General features: G+C 40.5%; 1 protein-coding gene across 2 annotated transcripts in view; it reads right to left on the bottom strand.

Moving 5' to 3' along the window:
* The window catches only part of NCF4 (neutrophil cytosolic factor 4), a 56257-nt gene that overhangs the window by 3018 nt on the left and 32703 nt on the right, over nucleotides 1–20536 (bottom strand). Inside the window, exons 3-14 of one of the 2 annotated variants that reach the window (XM_075753306.1) lie at nucleotides 15297–15364; nucleotides 13422–13506; nucleotides 10702–10796; nucleotides 9727–9818; nucleotides 7874–7958; nucleotides 6579–6732; nucleotides 5612–5682; nucleotides 4635–4762; nucleotides 3567–3624; nucleotides 1252–1350; nucleotides 381–511; nucleotides 222–287 (exon numbers count right to left, since the gene is read on the bottom strand). In XM_075753306.1, the coding sequence (XP_075609421.1) occupies nucleotides 222–287; nucleotides 381–511; nucleotides 1252–1350; nucleotides 3567–3624; nucleotides 4635–4762; nucleotides 5612–5682; nucleotides 6579–6732; nucleotides 7874–7958; nucleotides 9727–9758 (824 nt within the window). In that variant the 5' untranslated portion in view covers nucleotides 9759–9818; nucleotides 10702–10796; nucleotides 13422–13506; nucleotides 15297–15364. Of the gene's footprint in view, nucleotides 1–221; nucleotides 288–380; nucleotides 512–1251; nucleotides 1351–3566; nucleotides 3625–4634; nucleotides 4763–5611; nucleotides 5683–6578; nucleotides 6733–7873; nucleotides 7959–9726; nucleotides 9819–10701; nucleotides 11487–13421; nucleotides 13507–15296; nucleotides 15365–20536 lie in introns of those variants that run through there. The other variant, XM_010299295.2, reaches the window with a different exon arrangement.

A 20536-nucleotide genomic window follows, 5' to 3' on the forward strand; every position in this document is an offset into this window, starting at 1 on the left:
AAGTGTGTGGATTCCATACTTACTGACAATCCCAAGGTAGACTAGTGTCTGCACAGATGGCCCTGGGCCAAGTCAAAATACAACTTCTTCAGGACACTTGAAAAGTATTTCACAACCAAAAACTGGTTATGACCAAGTAGAATGTGGAAAATCTAGGACTGGAAGGAACTTGACAAATGTTTAAATGGTATTAAACATACAACTAACTGCTTGCCTTGTACCTCATCAATTCCATGAGATCTTTGAATGATGGAATGCTGCTCAGATCCTCTTCCACTGAGATATCCCTGTAACAAGAACAAATCTAATCATTACATATCAGGAAAAGAGAATTGTTGGCATTTCTTCAGCAGTAAACTGGAAGACTATTTTCTTATTACCTGATAGTGCTCATATTCTCATCATGGTAATAACAGCGAACTTTATTAACTGTGTCTTCCTGCTGTGGTAAATCTTTTATGATTTTCACAAAAGCACATGGGAAAATCCCAGTGGCATTGTCAACTGTTCCCTGCAATGACAGGAAGTGTTAGTGTGAAGAAAACCATGCCATTTTGGCCACATACAGTAAGTTCTGGAATTCAATTAATTTCCATGGAAACAACAGCAAGAATTTTTCTACTATTATCAAGAAAAGAAAGGCTATGGAAGTGACCTGATGGTGTTCCTATGAAAAGATTATACAATTGCGTAGTCAAATACATGTCGAGGGAGTGAAACAGTGTGTAAAAAATGAAAGTCAGATGGTTATCAAGGAAGGCTGTGGTGTTTGAGCAAGCAGAGATACTATATCAGCAAACGCACAGTATGTTCTCCTCATCCTTTTCCAGAACACTGCTACATTGCCCAAGTTCTCTCTAATCAGGCTGACGTGTGTTGTGGTATGAAGCATGAAGTATATAGCAACTCACCCTCAGGCAATAAACCAATTAATCGCTGAAATGGAGTTTCCATCTCCTTTCTGTGGCCTTTTTGTGTACTAATCACTTCCAAAGAATTTAAAAACATTCCAGCAGAAGCAAATGCAAATGTAAACTGAAGTCTAGAGGGCAGAAAATTTGTAAGCTAAAAACCATCAAGGAAGGAAACAATTTCAAATTTGGAGTCAAGGATTTATTCTTGACAGTAAGACCTGATTATGATACATTTTCTCCTTGAAGGGTAGAGACAGGACCCAAAGACTAGGAGAACCTTTTCTACTCATATATTTCAAGGTATGCTAATAATTCAGTGCCACTGTTGCAGTCTTACCTCCAACCAGTCTTTGTTTACTCTGCTGAGTAGGTAGATCAAGTCTCCTTTCTTGAAGCTGAGTTCCAGTTTATTGGTTCCAGAAAAATCAAACAGTGCCTATGGAAAGTAATATGGAAATTATTCACAGAATTACAAAAGTGGATCTTTCCTTCTGCTCTGTTCTTGGGGTAAGAGTGTAAAGCAGCATGATAGCATGCACTTTGTCATCCCAGATGTATTTCTGGGGTAAGGTCATATATATGACCATAGTCTGCAGTTCTCACAATTTCTTCTCCTAATCAGCACACATAAAAATGCTTTGAAGAAGTAGTGAAAGCCCTAGGACAAACACAGCTCTGTGAGAGCCACATGCTAGGATTCTTAAAGTGGCAAGACACTGAGCACCAGAGAAATAAATATAAAGAAGTTGAAAGCACTTAAGAGCAAGTAAGTCAACAGAGCTCAAGAGAACTGACAACTTGAAAACTTCAAGTCCTGAGAATTGAAAATATATATATTCTGGTTGCAGTTTTACAGCTTTCAGATTTGCTGCAAAATATCACAAAGAGCCTTAAAAATTTGCAGAAGTGTTGTGTCCTAATTTAAGGGTAACTAAATGTTGGGTTTACATCTAGCTTTCAGGCCCATATGCTAAACTGAGAGATTTGGGGAAGTCTGGAAAATTGACATGTAGTTAAACTGGGACTTAGATACCCCCTTCAGGGTGCGAGGGAAGGGGGTGGGTGGGGGAAGGAGGTAAGCATATACTGCCACCCTAACAAGCTGTTCTTGAATAACTACAGTGGCTGAGTTATCAAAAATGCACATCTCCTCCCATTGTCCTGAGAGCACATGGTAGCCATTTAAATGCTCTTAGAGGAGCAAAATTGAAAAGGTGTTCTTTATTCTGTGTTGAGGTGGTTCTTTTGGTCTTGTTAATGCCAAGAATTCTCCTAATGAAAAAAGACAATGGCTGCCCTTGAGCTAGTAGTTCATATGTCTAGTTAATAACTCTTTCAAAAGCCTTTTTTCATCTGTTGAAAAGTTTTGGTAGGTATATTCAATATTAATAAATTAATAGATAAAATTCAAGAGATATGACTGATCCAAAACCTGCCATACTCAGTGTAAAAAACAAAACCAACAAATCTCAATGCCCTTGTGTGCTTTTTTTTAAATCTTACCTGGCAAAATCACATGTTCCAGGAAGCAAGACTATGCTCAGACAAGTACTGGTTACAAAGCAGTTCCATGTGTTTAATACCAAGACAATATACAGCAAAACACAAGGGAACAGGCGCTTTTCAGCATGTCTTGGTTTCATCTGAGAGAGAGTTAATTGTCTTCATAGTAGCTAGTATGTGGCTATGTTTTGGATTTGTGCTGGAAACAGTGTTAATAAAGATATTTTTGTTATATAGACATGTTTTTGTTGTTGTTGAGCAGTGCTTACACAGAGTCAAGACCTTTTCTACTTCTCACACCACTCCACCAGCAGGATGGCTGGGCGTGCACAAGGAGTTGGGAAGGGACACAGACAGGACAGCTGACCCCAACTGACCAAAGGGATATTCCATACCATATGACATCATGCTCAGTTTCTAAGGGGCTTGGGGAAGTGGGGGGAGCCAGTGGCATTTGGAGTGATGGCGTTTGTCTTCCCAAGTAACTGTTAACACGTGATGGAGCCCTGCTTTCCTGGAGATGGCTGAACACCTGCCTGCCACGGGAAGTGGTGAGTGAATTTCTTGTTTTGCTTTGCTTGTGTACGCAGCTTTTGCTTTACTTATTAAACTGTCTTTATCTCAACCCATGAGTTTTCTCACTTTCCCTCTTCCAATTCTCTCTCCCATCCCAACGGAGGGGAAGTGAGCAAGTGGCTGTGTGGTGCTCAGCTGCCAGCTGGAGTAAAACCATAACACAGTAGAACACTTATGTCACAGAAAATACTAAGATGCCTCACCTGCAAAGCTTTTAAACATATGCTGAAATCAATGAGACTGAAGCTTGTGCTTATTTTAAATTTAATTTATGGGTATCACTGTGTAAATGTGGACCATATGGCAGTAAGCTGTACATGTGTCTCAATTTTGAACCTCCTGTCATTCTGACTCTACAATAGACCTTCTTATTACTCAAGTAAGGAAGAACAGAACACTTCTTTCCATCCTTTTTTTCATTCCCTGTTGTTAAAATCAATTGCTTTCCTGTGCTGATTTCACTTTCCCTTCTTTCCTCAAGCTCTAATTGGAGAGGGCAACTTGATCAATGAGATACCGAAGTAAAACAGAGTTTAATCTCCTATGCTATGACAGATTGTGCAGAGTGCTCACCTCTGCCCGTGGAGTTGCCATGCGGTCAAGAATAGGTGCTTGAGGTGAAATGCTTTTACTGCAAAGAAAGCAGACAACAGGGAGGTAAATATGTCTTTCTAGTCATCAAAAGTACTACACGATCAATAGTACAGCGTCTGCATTTTCATTATTTAAGAGGCAGGCAAACCATAGATCACTGGAGAAACTGCATGAGACTCTGTGTGCAGCACTGAAGGAAATAAATACGGATCCAACAACAGTGCCCTAGTTCTCTCAGTTTCAGTGCAGAGCAGCAGCTATCTGATGATGTCTGCTGCTGAGAACAGATGGAATTTTCAATACAGTCAGTATCCTGGACCTCTCTTCCACAGCACTGCTCAGCCCCCCTACTCTGCCTTCTGGGCATCCCTGTTTCTACCATTTATGGCATTCAATTCAAACTCTGCCATCATACACGTATCCAGGAATGCATGCACACATGCAGTTTTTGCACTGTTTGAGGTAAGTGAAAAGAAGGCAGGTCCATCTTTGCTATGTTGAAAGGAGAATTAATTTGTCTGAAGGGTAATGAAGTATGATGTCTACTTAGCAGTTCGCCAAAGGGGTGTCAATACTGCTATGTGGGACAGGCCCCTGTTTAGACAAAAGATGGGAACAAATTAAGTATTTGGTTTCGTTTAGTGTCTGAGCTAGATCTCACTGAATTCAGTGCCAAAACTCACATCATTGACTTCAGTGGTGCAAGCCTATGTCCTTAAGCTTGGCCTGTATATTCTGCATATTATAATAGATATTACCATTAAAGAATTATCAACGGATAGAGCTGAGCAGCATCTTTTTAAAAGCAAACTATACTCTCATTTTGTAATTTTCCTTTAATGCAAGTACCACATCCACTTTAAAAATTTGAGATTACTGAAAACAAAAAATACCCTGTGTTCACTCTACCACAAAGATCCTCATATTAGGACTTCATGGATTCACTTGGGAAACACATTGGTGATCCTTATCTCTCTCTCTCCCCCCCCAAAACTGGACAACATCTGTTACATCAAGCAATGCCGAAAAAACACGTCAATCACTTACACTCGGCGTGTCCGTGGGCGAAGCCGTCTCAGTCTGTGAGGCACCTGTTCACTATCAAAGGTTGAGTGGTAGAAGAACAGCCGTACCTCTTCATCCATCAACACCCAAATGGGTAGGCAGAGTAGGTTCTGTGCCAAGAGCAAGTAGGAAGCAGAGTGTAGCAGTAGGAGAGACCAATTCTCCATTTATTTACATGTAACAAATATGCCTCTCTGACCTACAGGATCATGAAGGATATTGATTACTGCCAGAAATCTCCCTCCTCTCCCTTCTCACTCAGCAGGACACGGCTGAACAGCTGACAGTTTCTCCTGTTTACTCCTGGAGCTGGCCAATGTATTGCTTCACTCTTTTTGTGCCTGATTTACTGCAGAAGGAATAAATTGCTCTTTGTGTTTCCCTTCAGAACGTGAAGGACTGTGGAAAGAAGGCAATCTTAAGTACTGGAAGTCTTGGCCAGTGCTTCAGACTTCTGCTGATTTAAAGTCAGGTCTTCAGTTAACCTGCACACAAAAAATTTCTCTCCTCGATGTTACTGGCTGTGTCTTCACTGTAGAGCAGGTACACCCAGAAGCTCACCCCGCTCTTCTAGTCCCTTAGGCGCACATACCAACTCCACCTTCACACAACACCTGGAGATTCACCATTTCCTCATACATCTTGGTTTGTTGGGTTGGGGTTTTTTTGTTTCATTTTGGGTTTGTTGGGTTGGGGGTTTTTTTGCAAGTGTATTTATCTATATATGAAGGCAGTGAGTGAGCCTTTGTGAACTGCGTACTCCAGCAATTCTGCAGTCTGAACAATCTGGGGAATAGGACTGCAGGTTGTCCCACAGTGTGGACACTGTGTCTTCAGGAAAAACAATACAGAGAGAACCAGATACCCCCGACTGCAACAGTACTGTCTCTCTTAGCTGATTTCAAGGGGTAAGTATCTGCAGTGCTTGGAGCAATCTCTACCTTAAAATTAAGTTTTACCTTCATGTAGACATTTAAGATAGGAATCCTGTTCTCAGCAATTTCCTTTTTGGCCCCAACATAAACTTTTCCTGGAAAATATAAAACCTGTGACAGTTATTGAGGAAAAAAAATGGAAGCAATCAAGAGAAAGTAGGATCTTCAAGAAAAGACATCTTTTCTAACAGATTTTAGTTTTCTAAATGAACTTCATAGAATGACAGAATCACAGAATTGTAGGAGTTGGAAGGGACCTCTGGAGATTGTCAAGTCCAACCACTCTGCTAAAGCAGGATCACCTAGAGCAGGTTGCACAGAATCGCATCCAGGCAGGTTTTGAATATCTCCAGAGAAGGAGACTCCACAACCTCTCTGGGCAGCCTGTGCCAGTGCTCAGTCACCCTCAAAGTGAAGTTGGTTTTCCTCATATTGAGATGGAACTTCCTGTGTTCCAGTTTGTGCCCATTGCCCCTTGTCCTGTCGCTGGGCACTATTGAAAAGAGTCCGGCCCATCTTCTTGACATCCGCCCTTTAGATATTTATAAGTGTTGATGAGATCCCCTCTCAGTCTTCTCTTCTTCAGGCTAAACAGACCCAGCTCTCTCAGCCTTTCCTCATACGAGAAATGCTCCAGTCCCCTAATCATCCTCATAGCCCTCCGCTGGACTCTCCCCAGTAGCTCCCTGTTTTCCTTGAACTGGGGAGCCCAGAACTGGACACCGGACTCCAGATGTGGCCTCAGTAGGGCAGAGTAGAGGGGAAGGATAACCTCCCTCGACCTGCTGGCCATGCTCTTCTTAATGCATTCCAGGATACCATTGGTCTTTACCACAAGCGGAGGGACTGCCAGTAGAACTTGACTTCTCCAGCATCCACAGCTGGATCTAGTTCCTTGTCACAACTACTTCCCTACAATGCACTCCTCTTTAGGACAGCCTGGGGTTAATAAAGCTGCTAATCATGCACAGATTTGGTACTGACAGCTTACCTGGCAACATGGGGAGTGTGCAGGTAAAAGGGCCGTTATTGCTCTCTGCCCCATATCTCTCCTCTAGTTTGGCATGGAGGGCATAGAACTGACGATAGCGTCGGAAAATCAGGTATCTGCCACCACCTTTAACCTTTACTTCAATTACAAACATCTGAAACAGGGAAAGGGGATTCAGTCTGATATTCGTACTTATAAATACTTACCAAATGAAAGTGAGGCATACAATAGGAACATAAGATCAGTGCTCCGGTAGTGGGAATATTGTCTTAGGGGCAGAGTAGAAAGCAAGCCTCCAGTTAAGCATCTGCAGATTCAACTACTAGAAAATAACGAGTTAGTACCAGACAGTGTGGTATATGTGTGGGTCCAGCTCTCCCAGGGATCATATCCCCATGGCTGCTTTCTATTACATAATCTTAAAAGGAAACCTGAAATGACTAGATGCCATTTTATGCTTACACACCTTCCCTCAGTGACAAACAAAACTTATTAGGGAGGTAAATATAAATATTTTACAGTAGGATGCTTTGGACATCTAAATCTATAGACAGACATCTAAATGAATTGATTTCAGAATTGAAGGCATTCATACTTCTTTTTTACTCTAAAGTACACAGTTTCAGAAATTATGGTCTGACCTCCTCCGACCACTATCTTATTTCTTGTATCTTGCCAAAATTGCTTTGCTCTAAAGGAGCCCATGATTTCCATGCACTGACCTCTGAGTCACGTTGCAGCCATATTCTTCAGAAAACATAAAGACAGAGCAACCAAACATCATCATATTCCAGAGTAAAACCTACACACTGCAGTGGGAAGGTTTTATGAGCAATGTCTCCAGCAAAAGCAGCATACCCTGCAGAAGTCAAACTGACCTGATCTTATCCAAAACCCCTCTTCAGAAAATCTCATAGTGTTTTTCCCTACTATTCCTTTCCTGTCTACTTGTTCATGAAGACAAGACCCTGTCCTTCTACCCTCTTTTAATTCCTTTCCCACTATCTTCACCAAAGCTACAGCATTCTAACAGGAAATAAATAAAAAATTAGGTAAGCATTTAGAAAGCAAGCAATGTTAGAGGATACACCTCTGTCTCATTTCACCCAGACAATAAATTTTTAGACTATGATAGATTAACCTCCATTCCAGAAAAAAAGAAGCACTGAGAAGTTCTCTGCATGGAACTATTCATGCCACAAAGTAACTACATCAGATTAACTGTGTTTTGCTTCCGACAACCAAGTAAGTCACAGCTGAGGGCATATAGAGACAGGATAAACCTCCCTTCTTACATAATAATTAGTAAATCCTTTCTTCTCTTCAATATCTGCTATGTTAGCTGAAACAGGTACATCATCTGGAAGCTGGTCAAAATCACTGTGAAGCAAGAACAAAAGATTTAGGTTACTCAAACTGTCATTAATCTTTGGAGGTCTCTATGCCATACAGAATAAAAATAGATAGGCAACATCACATTATCTAGTGTCAAAACCAAAAAGTTAGAAACTCATGTTGTCATTCTCTTCCTCTGTAGGTCTGATCTTGAGATGTCAAGTTTCTTTAAGTTTAGAACAAGTCAGTAACCATTGTGAAGATTCATCAAGCCTGAAAAACATCCTTATCATTCCCAGGCTTGCTAAAGTAGCAGGACTCCAAAAGAACAGTTGAGCTGGTAAGCTTTTCCTGAGAAATATGATCAACTGTGGATGCATTCTTAATCCTTCCTACAGCATCTAGTAGACTTACAATAATAACTCTGCGACAGTATCTCTTATTCTAAGGAGATCATTTTATACCATGATGTATGCTGTTATTATTACTGCATTACTGTAGGGAATAGGAAACAGTTCTGAGCTAACAGCTTGTTGTGCTAGGTGCTGTAGAAACTGACAGCACAAACATAATTTCTAAAAACCTTACACTCTATGTGTAAGATGCATACAATCTACCTTATACATATAAGAAACAACAGAAGGATAAGCACAAACAGAAAAAAGCAAAGAAACAAAGACATCCTATTGTTCTATATCATAGCTAGTGGTGCCTACACCAGCTGTCAAAATGTTGTCAAGTTTTATTGTAAACATCACAGTAAAGCAGGCTTTTAAAGAGGCTTTGAAAAAAGCATGAGTAGCCTAGCAAATATTTACAGGGAGACCTCCCAGTCACAGTAGATAACCTGAAGCAAGCACAAAGATACTTGAAAATGTCAAAATGTGTGAAATAACACATGATACTGGGCAAGGTTAGAATTTTGCAGATTCTAGAAAGTATTGGATTTGAAGCAAGAGAGAAGGAAGGATTCCTGCAGGAACACCTAAAGAGCAGCCATATGACCACACTCTCATGTTTCTTGCCTATATTGCCCACACAATAAACCAGCATGGATTGGCAGGTTCTTTTTCCTCTGGGACCTTCTCCTTGGTACAACATCTTTGACAAACAGAAGACAAATTCACCTTTGCTTCGATCTTACAACTCAATGTTGTTAGAGTGGTATTTATCTTAACACTTAAGTAAAAAAGATCAAGAATGAGGGAAAAAGGATAACAAATGAGATATAGAGAGAAAGAGAAACTTTAAAAAGGATAATCTAAGAAATGCCAAGCTGACATAATATTAAATAGTCTGATAATATAAAAAACATGGCAGTTGGCTCAGTTTATTCTGCTAGGAGAATATCCTAAGCAGGGGCTTCCACAATGTGTAGCCCATCTGGAAGGCAAAAGTAACGATGCAAAGTCTTGCAATAGCTTGCTGTACGAGGAGAATGACATGAATTAGCACCACCCACAACACTGTAAATACTACCACTTACTGTGAAGAGGGATGTGGTTATGGACATCAAGAGATATAATTAGTCATATCACAAACACTCATATCACAAACCCCAGTAAAAGGGAAACTGTTTGCAGCTTATAGAGGACAATGACCCACTATTGTCCTAGGTGGTGAATAATCCCCATGAAAAGAAGAAAGTCCACTCCAACTTAAAAAATGGTCTGCTCCACACTGAGCTTTGGAAGCTACAATAACAAGAAGACTTTTAGAATCATCAGAGAAGTTTGCACCCAAATTAAATGAACAGATCATAGCAGTTACATGGAGGCTTGTGGGGAGGAGGGAGGAAGGAAAGACACATTACCTCTTTTCTCGCAGCTGCCGGGGAAGGGACATGGCTTTCAACTTCTTAAATCCAGATGGCTAAGCTCTATTCCTCCAGTTCTTGGGCAGTTTCTGATTGAACAGGATGAACACAGTCTAAACAATTATCCCTGTGTGAATTAAGACTCCTTTGCAAGGCCTCAGAGATCTTTTTTTTAATGTTTCAGTGTCAGACGACTTCTTCTGTATCTCCCCACCCCCATGAGATTGAGGAAGTACTAGAGGAAAAAACAGTCATAGAGAAGGGCTGTTTTGTGATGTCTGTCATGTATCGAAACTGCCACAGTTGAGAAACCAAAAGCCCAACAAAAAGCAGAAACTATGAGCCACATATTCTATTGTCCACCTCTTCACCATAACATCTGCCTCTGTGGAAAGCCAGTATGAGTGGGCTCAACAAATTCTGTTTTGCCACAGCTAAAATGTCCCCATATACACCTCTATGCTAATGTTTGTAAACTAGGATGAATACTTCTGATCCCTTCTTAAGGCTCTGTGATTCCTGAGAATTCTCCTTTCCACGGACCAAGAGCCAGGAGGTGGAGCTAAAGAATTAATTTTCAAGTGGGAGTAGAAAGTATGGTCAGGAAATATGTCAAACATATGGGTACCAGGGTATCAGGCAGAGGAGATTAGGAAAAGAGCTTTGAAGGATGGATCAATGCAAGTGAGAGACGAGTCCTTGAAAGAGCAGAGATCTTTTCAGCTTCATGTGCTCAAAACAATCTGCATTTGCCACCTACAAAGACAGGGTAATGGCTCCCCCAAAGAGAATCCTGACTGCCCTGCCTTGTACACAAAGGGTAGTGATATAGCATTTGTATAAAATCAGTTGACAACCTTTCAAGAAGAAAATAAAAGGAAGAAAGTGATGAGGAAACCATCATTTCCTAACACTGTGGATAAGTTGCAGCATAACTTATCTGCCTTATTCAAAAGTTGGCATGTGTAGTACCTTTGCCTCCACGTTCCAGTCTTTGACTCTCTTCCATTTTCATGTTCAATACATATTTGGTTCCTTCTTCCATTGTCAAGCACAAAAATTCTCATCTGAATGGAGCAAAAGTCAACCAGCACCCTTCAAAATAAAACTCTATTTACAACTGTAATCATCAGCCTCAAGAGTAAACTGCATTTCACTGCATTTTAATTAAGTAAATTCTTCACCCATCTCTTTCCTGCGGATAACTGAAGGCACAATTATAGAATTTGAGAGGGGATATAGTGTCTCTTGATCAGAAGGGACCAGGAGAAGCTACACATTTCTGAACTGTATTTTCTGAGTGATCTGCTACTCTGTGCTGCTCACACAGACTTACAGTAGTTTTAAGTGGTGATCATGTTGGATACAAGTATTTCCTCAGACTCTCACACTCTGATGTGTATTCCATTTTCTTGATTAGGCCTGCTAAATATGTCGTCCTCATGTAACCTGAAGTCAGGCTCATTATTCTGTTCCCTTTGCCTTGAGGGAGACAGACAATAATCAAGTTTTCTAACTGCAGTCCTCTTGCTTTCTCCCGACGTTCAGAAGGAAATACGAACAGATCACCTTGACCAGAACCCTTAATCACAAGATCAATATATATGAACTCATGAAAATTCAGAAGGGCCCTCCTGACACCTGCAAAAAGATTGTGGAAAGCACAAGATCTGTGCAAACTTTAATAGAAGTGAAAGGGAAAGGCTGGAGGGGTGATTTGAAGGTAACTGTTTATATTTGATGTATATCATAGTTTTGACAAGAAAATCATAAAAAGGATATTCTAATATTTTCAAATCTCTTGGAAAGTAATCTAGATACAATGCAGGCACATCTTTTAAGAGACAGAGGATATGACACAATGCAAAAATACTTGCTCATTGTTTAGCTGGAGACACGTTTTTTTCAAGAACAAGTCAACAGACAAACTCATAGACAAATTTTCTATGCAACTGCTTTGCTGTAAGCCAAGCAAAACAAACTGAGAGCAGCTCCTCAATTCCACTACTTTCTACTAGAGACTATAGCCAGTAATAATACTAATCTCACAGTATAATGCTAAACCTGCTAAGAAAGTTTCTGATTCTGCAATATTTTCTTGTTCTGAACCAAACCAAAACCAAGAAAATGGTTAGAAAAATGCTGCATAGTTATGTTCAATCACCTGCCATAGAATAAATTTGCAAAGTGACAGAGTAAAGTAAACAAGAATAATATTATTTAAAAATGTCTGGTCACATCCCAGATTAATTTGTAAAGGAAATAACATTTTGATAATCACTGCAAGGAAACAGAACATCAAATAGAAACACATACAGCAGAGTTGGCTTGCAAGATACTTCCATTCAACTTCTTCTTTTAAAAGGATATGTGGAATATTTAATTCTGTAGCATACACATCATTAGTAGTTGAGTGTCTTTTCTTCTGTGGTTGCTTAAGACCAAGCTGCAACTGATAACACTGATTTGGGAAAAGTGATTTGGGGCTGTATTCCATTTTCCATTCATATTACATACTTGTACAGATTTTGCTTTTATGGCTACCATCAGTTTTACAGAATGCTTTAATACACTTTCACAATATTTGTTTTCAAATACAGTCATGTTTAAACTCCTTATCATTATTATAATAGCACACGAATAATGATCTACAGCTCTGCAAAATTTTTGGACAAAAGTTATGTAAGATAAGCTACCCATGGCTGCCCTGTAAACTTCAGCGCTCTTCTGCGGGTAGTGCTACAAAATCCTTAGAAGGCAGTTGATCCAATGGTAAGTAACGAGACTTTCTTCAATAAATGCTTTCAGGACAGCTGAAAACAAACCCATTAAAAAAAAAATGTTGTTGAAGTTGTCCTATCTTTCTGAACTTCTCAAAAATAAAAAGAAGAGATAAGTTGAGCTGGTTTTATATTCTTCATTAGATGATGGCTCAATCCATATTGGCTGAGTGCATGGATACTCTTGCTGTCTCACATTGTGTTGAGAGGAAAAAAGGAACAGGAATATAGATAAATAGAACTTTGGAAATTTACTTTGATTTAAATCTGGACACAGTTTCCATGACTGCTTGTTTAGGGTGAAATGTAACTAGTAGGCATTTGCAGAAAAGGACTATGATCATTCCCTGCTGATATAAATACAACTAAACAATCCATCATGAACTCAAGAAATTTAAAGGTCAGCATCTTCCACTATTCCTGACAGTGAATTTGATAGTGTAATTTCTAGAATAAATTGCTACTCAACATGAAAGGGCTTTACAGAACCAAATATTAAAGAAACAGCAGCCTTTTTTTTTTAAATAACATTTTTCCTGGAACATCAAACTAAATTCCGTAATTGAACCTTTACTTTTGCACCTCAATTACTTAAGCAAAACAGGGAATAAGCATTGCAGGAAAAAATACCCCCAAAACTGAGGAGTTTTTAAGTCATGATCAGCTACTTTGGAAATATGCATTCAACAGTATCATTCTGGGTCTTATTAGTTCATGATGCCATAGCCAGATCTTTCCAGTTTTTCTTACGCAGAGCAATATCACAAGCAGTATTATGATCTTCCTCTCTGTGGAACACAACTCTTCCTTTACAATAAATCTGCATCCTTTAACAATCTTTTAAAAATATATAGGATCTTTCTCTGATATAGTAAGATCACTTCAGATTGAAAGAGTTAGAGGAAGTCTTACCAGAACAGTGGTAACTTCTCCTTGATGAGCAATGGTGGGTTTTGTTCTTGCAGAGCTAAGATGGATATTGATGCCCAAGATGAGGCTAAGTGAGAAAAATGGAAGCTCAGAAATAGCAACAGAACATTTCCTCACCCAGACAGCGTATCACTGCCAGAATAAAAGAGGCAAATAGAGAAGAAATAGGGCAGAGCTTGCGATTGGTACTGTGCATGACAGATGTGGGCTGGAGGTGAACCCGCTCCAGTCAACTACCAGTGTCAAAATCTGGTAACTGGCCATTGCAGACAAAGAAGTAGGATAGCTCCATCCAAGAACTCCTGAGAGCTATGCCTACAACCATTCCTCCAGAAGCTTAAAATCTAGTTTTAAGTGCTTCACAGCAGTGACTTTTTGCAACAGGAGAGTCTCTGTTTTAGTCTCCTAATCATCTTGAGAGTCAAAAATCTGTCAGTTATTGCTACTCAAGACAAAGAAAAGCCTGCCATCATCTGTTTCACAAGTTCAAAAGACCTGTCAAAATCATGCAAAAAAAAAAAAAAAACAACACTGAATTTTCCCAAATCTATTTTGAATAGAGTTGGGATTTGCTAAAATTTGTGCAGTGCTGTATTCAAACCATCCTACTTTATTCCTAAGTGTTTAATTTTCCCATCCATTTGATAAAATCTTGTGAGCGAATTGCTTTTGTTTAATTTAGAAACTTTAGAGAAGTGCCTTTAGCGAAGTGGAAGTTCTCAGAACCAACAGTGAAGAGAGGCACCACTGACCAGTAAATCAGACCTCAAGTGGACCAACTCCCCCTCGGAAGGTTTTATCTGTGTCTTTGGAATATACATGAATTATAAAGTAACTATATTCCAAATTTTGTCACCTCAGGTTCCTAAAGTTAAGGAAATAAATCTGTACCTTACTGTGGACCTAGTTATTACTGGTATAAAGGTACCTTTCCATTCGGGACTCAGCTATATTTGGATATGCACTTTTACACTGGTATAATTGTCTTTACCCTCGGGGAATTGTACTACTTAAGCTACACTGATATAATCAAAGAAGCAGAATTTTCTGGTGCAGACATATCCAGTCTGCTCATTATAGAGAGTTTATGGCTCATTTTCTAACGGTTCATAAATTGGGACAATATTCCCTAATAAAATTGGGGGGCAAAGGGGCTAGAGGTTAGGATAGGCAGACAAGTGGTAAACATAGAGGCAATAAGTATTAAAATCCTGTAATTTTCAAAGTTCTGTTCCGTCAGTATTCCTCACAGCATATACTCACAGCCTGTCTCTGCTGCTGCTTCTCCTACTGGCTTTTTATTACTTCAGCCTTTATTCCTTGAAAGATAAACTTGTGGAATGAGCCCACCAATTACCATATCAATAAGCAATTGGACCCCAAGCCAGCTGCCAGTTTGTCCATTTCAAGCGTGGAAGGCTGGAGTTTGTGCCTCCTATGCCTCAACAGGCAGAAGGCTGCCTTGTTATGTGAAGCCCAGTCTAAATAAGAGACCTCTCAATTAACTGCATTCAATCAGCCACTGGCTTGCTGTGATTCCTTCTGCCTCAGCTTTGCCATCTGTAAAACGGGGCTAACAGTAATACTTTTCTCATGGGGGGAGAGTGAGGAGGAAAAATGCTCAGTAGAGGTATAATACTTTGGGAAAGTCAGGTGAAAAGTGAGAAACCGCAACCATTATCCTTAGTGGTGTGGTTTTGCCCCAGCCGGCAGCTGCTTGTTCACTTTCCCCCAGCAGGATAGGGGAGAGAATCAGAAGAGTAAAAGTGAGAAAACTTGTGGGTTGAGATAAAGACCCTTTAATAGGTAAAGCAAAAGCTGCACATGCAAGCAAAACAAAACAAGGAATTCATTCACCACTTCCATCAGCAGGCGGCTGTTCAGCCATCTCCAGGAAAGCAGGGCTCCGTCATGTATAACAGTTACTTGGGAAAACAAACGCCATCATTCCAAAACTCCCCCCTTTCCTTCTTCTTCCCCCAGCTTTATATGCTGAGCATGACGTCATATGGTATGGAATATCCCTTTGGTCAGTTGGGGTCAGCTGTCCCAGCTGTGTCCCCTCCCAGCTTCTCGTGCACCCCCAGCCCACTTGTTGGTGGGGTGGTGTGAGAAGCAGAAAAGGCCTTGACCCTGTGTAAGCACTGCTCAGCAGTAACGAAAACATCCTTGTGTTATCAACACTTTTTTCAGCACAAATCCAAAACATAGTCCCATACTAGCTACTATGAAGGAAATCAACTCTATCCCAGCCAAAGACAGCACACTTAGCAACACACATGCACTCAAAATCACCTACAGTGCAAATTGAAAACAATATAAAAAATATAGCCCTTTAAAAATGTGCCACTAATGCTCTGATGCCAGGGCTTACAACTGATTCCCAAACCCTTACAAAAGAATGTAGTTGCTAAACTATCACATATATTAAACAGCAGTAGCCAATGGGCTTGCCCTATTATGGAAAAGAACAAGGACACAAAATGAAGAACAGCTTTCTGCCCCAGAGCGCTATCTAATCTGGGGATGCATCATCCTGCTTGGTTTGCTTCAATAATCTGCGCCAAACAAATGCTGGACTTTGAAGCTGCAATTTCAACTAAGTATGCTAAGTATCAGTTTAGGAAATTCCCTGTCCTCACATACTCTTGCTTTTTCCTGCCCCACAGGATGGCACGTCTGAGGCTGTGCTGCAAAATACATCAGCTAACTAATCCAGCTGTAAAAACATTTTTTTTAAGACACAGATCAACTTCCCAGCCCAGCTCACAGCACAGACATCAATACAAAGAACAAATTTGGAGGAATACATTAAACCAGCATTGCTGCCTGATAACTTTGTCTTATGAAAGCACTCTGATAACGCAGTGAATGTTTCTGTGTACGTGTACATCCCCAAACAATTCAGGCAAGTGTACATTTATGTCTCTTGGCAATCCATCTCCACATACAGATGCTAATGCAGCCTCTCTCACACATATGCTTCAGGGCAATTTAACACTGGTGTGGCAAGGATTTTACCTACCGCTTTTATAAGGTAAGGAAGGAGCCAAAACCATGACCTTTTCTGTAATAGTTTTCTGAATGAGATAGCTGCTACTGAGATAGTATCTCAAGAAGCCAGTCCTTGAATAGCTGCTTCTCCTTGCTTTAGTGCCTTTGCCCAGTCTGCCAGCAGTTTATTTAGTTTTTAGGATTTCACTACAAACAACTTGCATAAACTGTTGCACAAATATGCCCTTACAGTGGGTTTCTCACCAGGAATCAGACCAGAGGAAGGTGGAAAGGAGGGCAGAAAACTATATGTCAATAGCACTTCTTCATGAGTGAAAAGCCATTTCCTTGAGAAAAAAACAAAAAGCAAGAAACCTTCAGAATAAAGGAAAAAGAGAAGGGGGGCAGGGGGAGAATCAAACATTCCTGTTACTGAGACATACAGTAAAATCTATTTACTACCCAAATAATCTTTGCTCCAAGCCAGCTGCTTATGACACTCTCAGATATGTCTCCTGCAAAACAGTTAAAGGGGAGTTGACGTCCCGTTCCAGTTCTTTCTGTTCCACCTCTTGCCTCTGAGTTCTGCTGAATGTGACATTTTTCCCTGGCGCCTAATACACAGAACTCTGCTGCTAATTTTATGCACAGAGTTCTCATGCCGTGTAATTTGAGGCCAGAGACTCCTCCAACAGCCTGCCAGATTACACACCCTTCAACGCTGCTTCTGCTGCAGAGAAATGGGGGATGGGAGAAGGAAATACACCAAACAAGAAACAAGATTTCAAACTTGTCCAAGATGTTTGGCTGATTTTTTGCTCTCAGACCTACCAGGGATCTGTCTCCAGCTCTCCCTGTCCTGTTTGTCAACAGACTGATCCAGGGCATTTGCCAGCAATTAGACTCAGTCAACTTTAGGCTCTCACTTTCCCCCTCTTTTTCCCATATTAGATTCTGACTACTTTAATACTACATCAGGCTGTTGGCCACAAGGCTCTTTTAGTACTACCCTGAGACAGAATAACAAGTGATTTCTACAAGATCAAGGGTTTAAAAGAGAAACTGGTGTCTCTTTTTCCCCCACCTTGGTTAACCACCTTGCATCTCACAGAGAGAGTCTGCACTGTAATATTTTCCACTAAAATGAGAATGGACGAGTAACCTTCAAAATGTGTCCTGATCATACTTGAAAGGGGATTGAACTGGATGTATCCCCGCTGAGTAGAAAAACCTTTGTGCCAGACACCCCTCATTGCTTCCAGCTAACTGGACCAGTTTTTGCTGAAGACTTTTAGTGGAATCATCACTTTCCACAGTACAGAAAATACTGTATCAGACCCATTTGCAAATCATGCTACTTACTTCTACCCTGGTGCTGATAATGCCAGAAGGAGAACACCCCATACCACTGTGTTCTCCCAACTCCAACTTCTCCTTCTCTTGACTGCATCAACCAATAGGCAGTGAGGGAACTACAGGTTAAAAAGGGAAGAACAACTTTGATAACAAAATTATTCAATAACTTCTTCTACTGCAAACACTTTATGCCAGAACAAAATTAACTGCACTGCCTAAAGACTTCTTTGGATGGTACAGTGTCCTCCTCAATAATGCTTCTCTAATAATTATGTTGGCCAGCAGTACTAAGTATAGACCTAGTCTTAAAAAAACCCCAGATCTTAGGCCTTGCTGTACAGCACGTGCTATTATAGCCCACAGGCCTATCTGAAATCTTTCATGAGAATTTGAGAAGAGCTGGAACTTTTGCTGCTGCTCAGCTGCAACAGAACCTCATGAGCTTTGACATCCGGAGAACGAACTTTGCAGTTCCTCTCATCATGAAATAAGTGCCTAGGTAGAGAGAACAATGGAGGAAAGACTGGGAAGAGGAACATAGTCCTCAATTCAGTATCTAGGGCGTGGGATAAACAAAAGATCAGGCACAAAAGTCAGATAAGTTCATATACTGATCTGGTACTGATCAACGTGTTCAACTGGAGAAAAAGAAGAGAAGGAGAGGAAAAATAAGGACAATGCACAGTTGACAAAAGGAAAAAATAGGGAGGTGTGGAAAGAATCAAATGTAAAGAAGGACTAGGAAGAATCCATCCCTCCTCTAAAGACATGCATTGCATTTCCAGACTTGACCCACATGTGTCTGGCTATCTAATTTATGAAAGACATGAAGCTGTCCAGCCAGCAGGCTGACTATAAATTATCTCTCTTAGATAAGCCAAGATGATTTACATTTGGAGAGAGGAAGGGAAAACTGATGAATAAAAATCTTGGCCTTGCCCTCCGGGACACTCCCTGGGATATACCCTGTTGGCACGTAAAAATCCGCAGGTGTCCTGGGGTGGCAATATTCCTTGCCAAGACCTCTCCATTATAAAAGCTAATATATCAGAGCCTTTTTTCCACTGCCTGACAGCATGGCTACCTAGCACAACTACACTTTCAGATCCACAATACTTCTAATTTTGCTGACCAAGCTTTGCTCAAATCCTTGCTTTTTCCTCTTCCTTCATAAATCTTCATTGTTTATCTCTGTTATTTCTCTCTATATGTGCACTTTTTTTTTTTTTTTTGCATTAGCAAAACAGTAGCCAGTAGGTCAAGAGAAATTATTTTTGTTCTCTACTAAATGCTTATAAGGCTGTATCTGGAATGCTATCACTAGTTTTGGAGATCCCAAAACAAGAGAAATATTGACAACCTGGATAGAGTTCAACAGAGGACAAATAAGTCTGGAGCATATGAGATACAAGGAAAGGCTGAAGTAAATGGGTTTCTTTAGCTTAGAGAAGAGAATCACAGAACCATAGAATCACAGAATGGTAGGGGTTGGAAGGGGCCTCTGGAGATCGTCAAGTCCAACCACTCTGCTAAAGCAGGACTATCTAGAGCAGGTTGCACAGGATCACATCCAGGCAGGTTTTGAATATCTCCAGAGAAGGAGACTCCACAACCTCTCTGGGCAGCCTGTGCCAGTGCTCTGTCACCCTCAAAGTGAAGTTGGTTTTCCTCATATTGAGATGGAACTTCCTGTGTTCCAGTTTGTGCTCATTGCCCCTTGTCCTGTCGCTGGGCACTACTGAAAAGAGTCCGGCCCCATCCTCTTGACATTTGCCCTTTAGATATTTATAAGCATTGATGAGATCCCCTCTCAGTCTTCTCTTCTCCAGACTAAACAGACCCAGCTCTCTCAGCCTTTCCTCGTATGAGAGATGCTCCAGTCCCTTAATCATCTCTCTAGGAGTTCCTTGTCTTTCTTCAACTGGGGACCCCAGAAGAAGACTGAGAGGGAGATCTAATTGCTAATCCAACAAAACAAAGTGGGATTAAAGAGGAGACATAGCTAGACTCTTCTCCTAAGTGGACAATGAAAGGACAGGAGACAAGAATCACAAGTTGCAACAGGGGAAAAATCTCACTGGACATAAGGAAAAATAATTCAACATGACACTGGAACAGGAGCCCAGAAAGGCTATAGGATCTCCATCCAGGGAGATTTGCAAACTTTGACTAGACAAGCTTGACTTTTCTTTTATATTAGCCCAGCTTTGAGCAAGGCATTGCATAGATGACACTCAGTGGCCCCTTCTAACCAGACGCTATCTTCAGCTAACCAAAGTCTCCATCAGAGTTACTGATCACCTTATCCAAGACAATCCACTAGACCTAAATTAAAATCTCACGTGCATTTGATAACTGTGAACATTTCACACAGTCTGTGGTACAGTGCTATAAAATTAAATTTCCTGTTTAAAAGAAAAAAAGGAATGGGAGGAAACAGAAGTTCTCCTAAAAACAAGACTTCTAAAAACATCACCTTTAATAACTTCATAGCAAAACATATTGATGGATATTTTCAGATTGGATTGCCAGTAAGAAGGAATCAACTCATCTCTGTGTGTTGCTTATACTACCTACCTCGTGCCTCTGCAAATTCTTTTCTTTTCCCTCCTCACCATTTTCCCCTTGTGGCACTCATCCCTCTCCAAGCCCATCTTCCTCCTCCTACTTTCCTCTCCATGTCACCTTTTTTTTTTTTTTTTTTTTGATCCCTATCTCACCCTTTATTCTTCTAATCCTAAATCTCT

This window comes from Balearica regulorum, chromosome 1 (genome assembly GCF_011004875.1).
Source record: "Balearica regulorum gibbericeps isolate bBalReg1 chromosome 1, bBalReg1.pri, whole genome shotgun sequence".
Taxonomy (NCBI): domain Eukaryota; kingdom Metazoa; phylum Chordata; class Aves; order Gruiformes; family Gruidae; genus Balearica; species Balearica regulorum.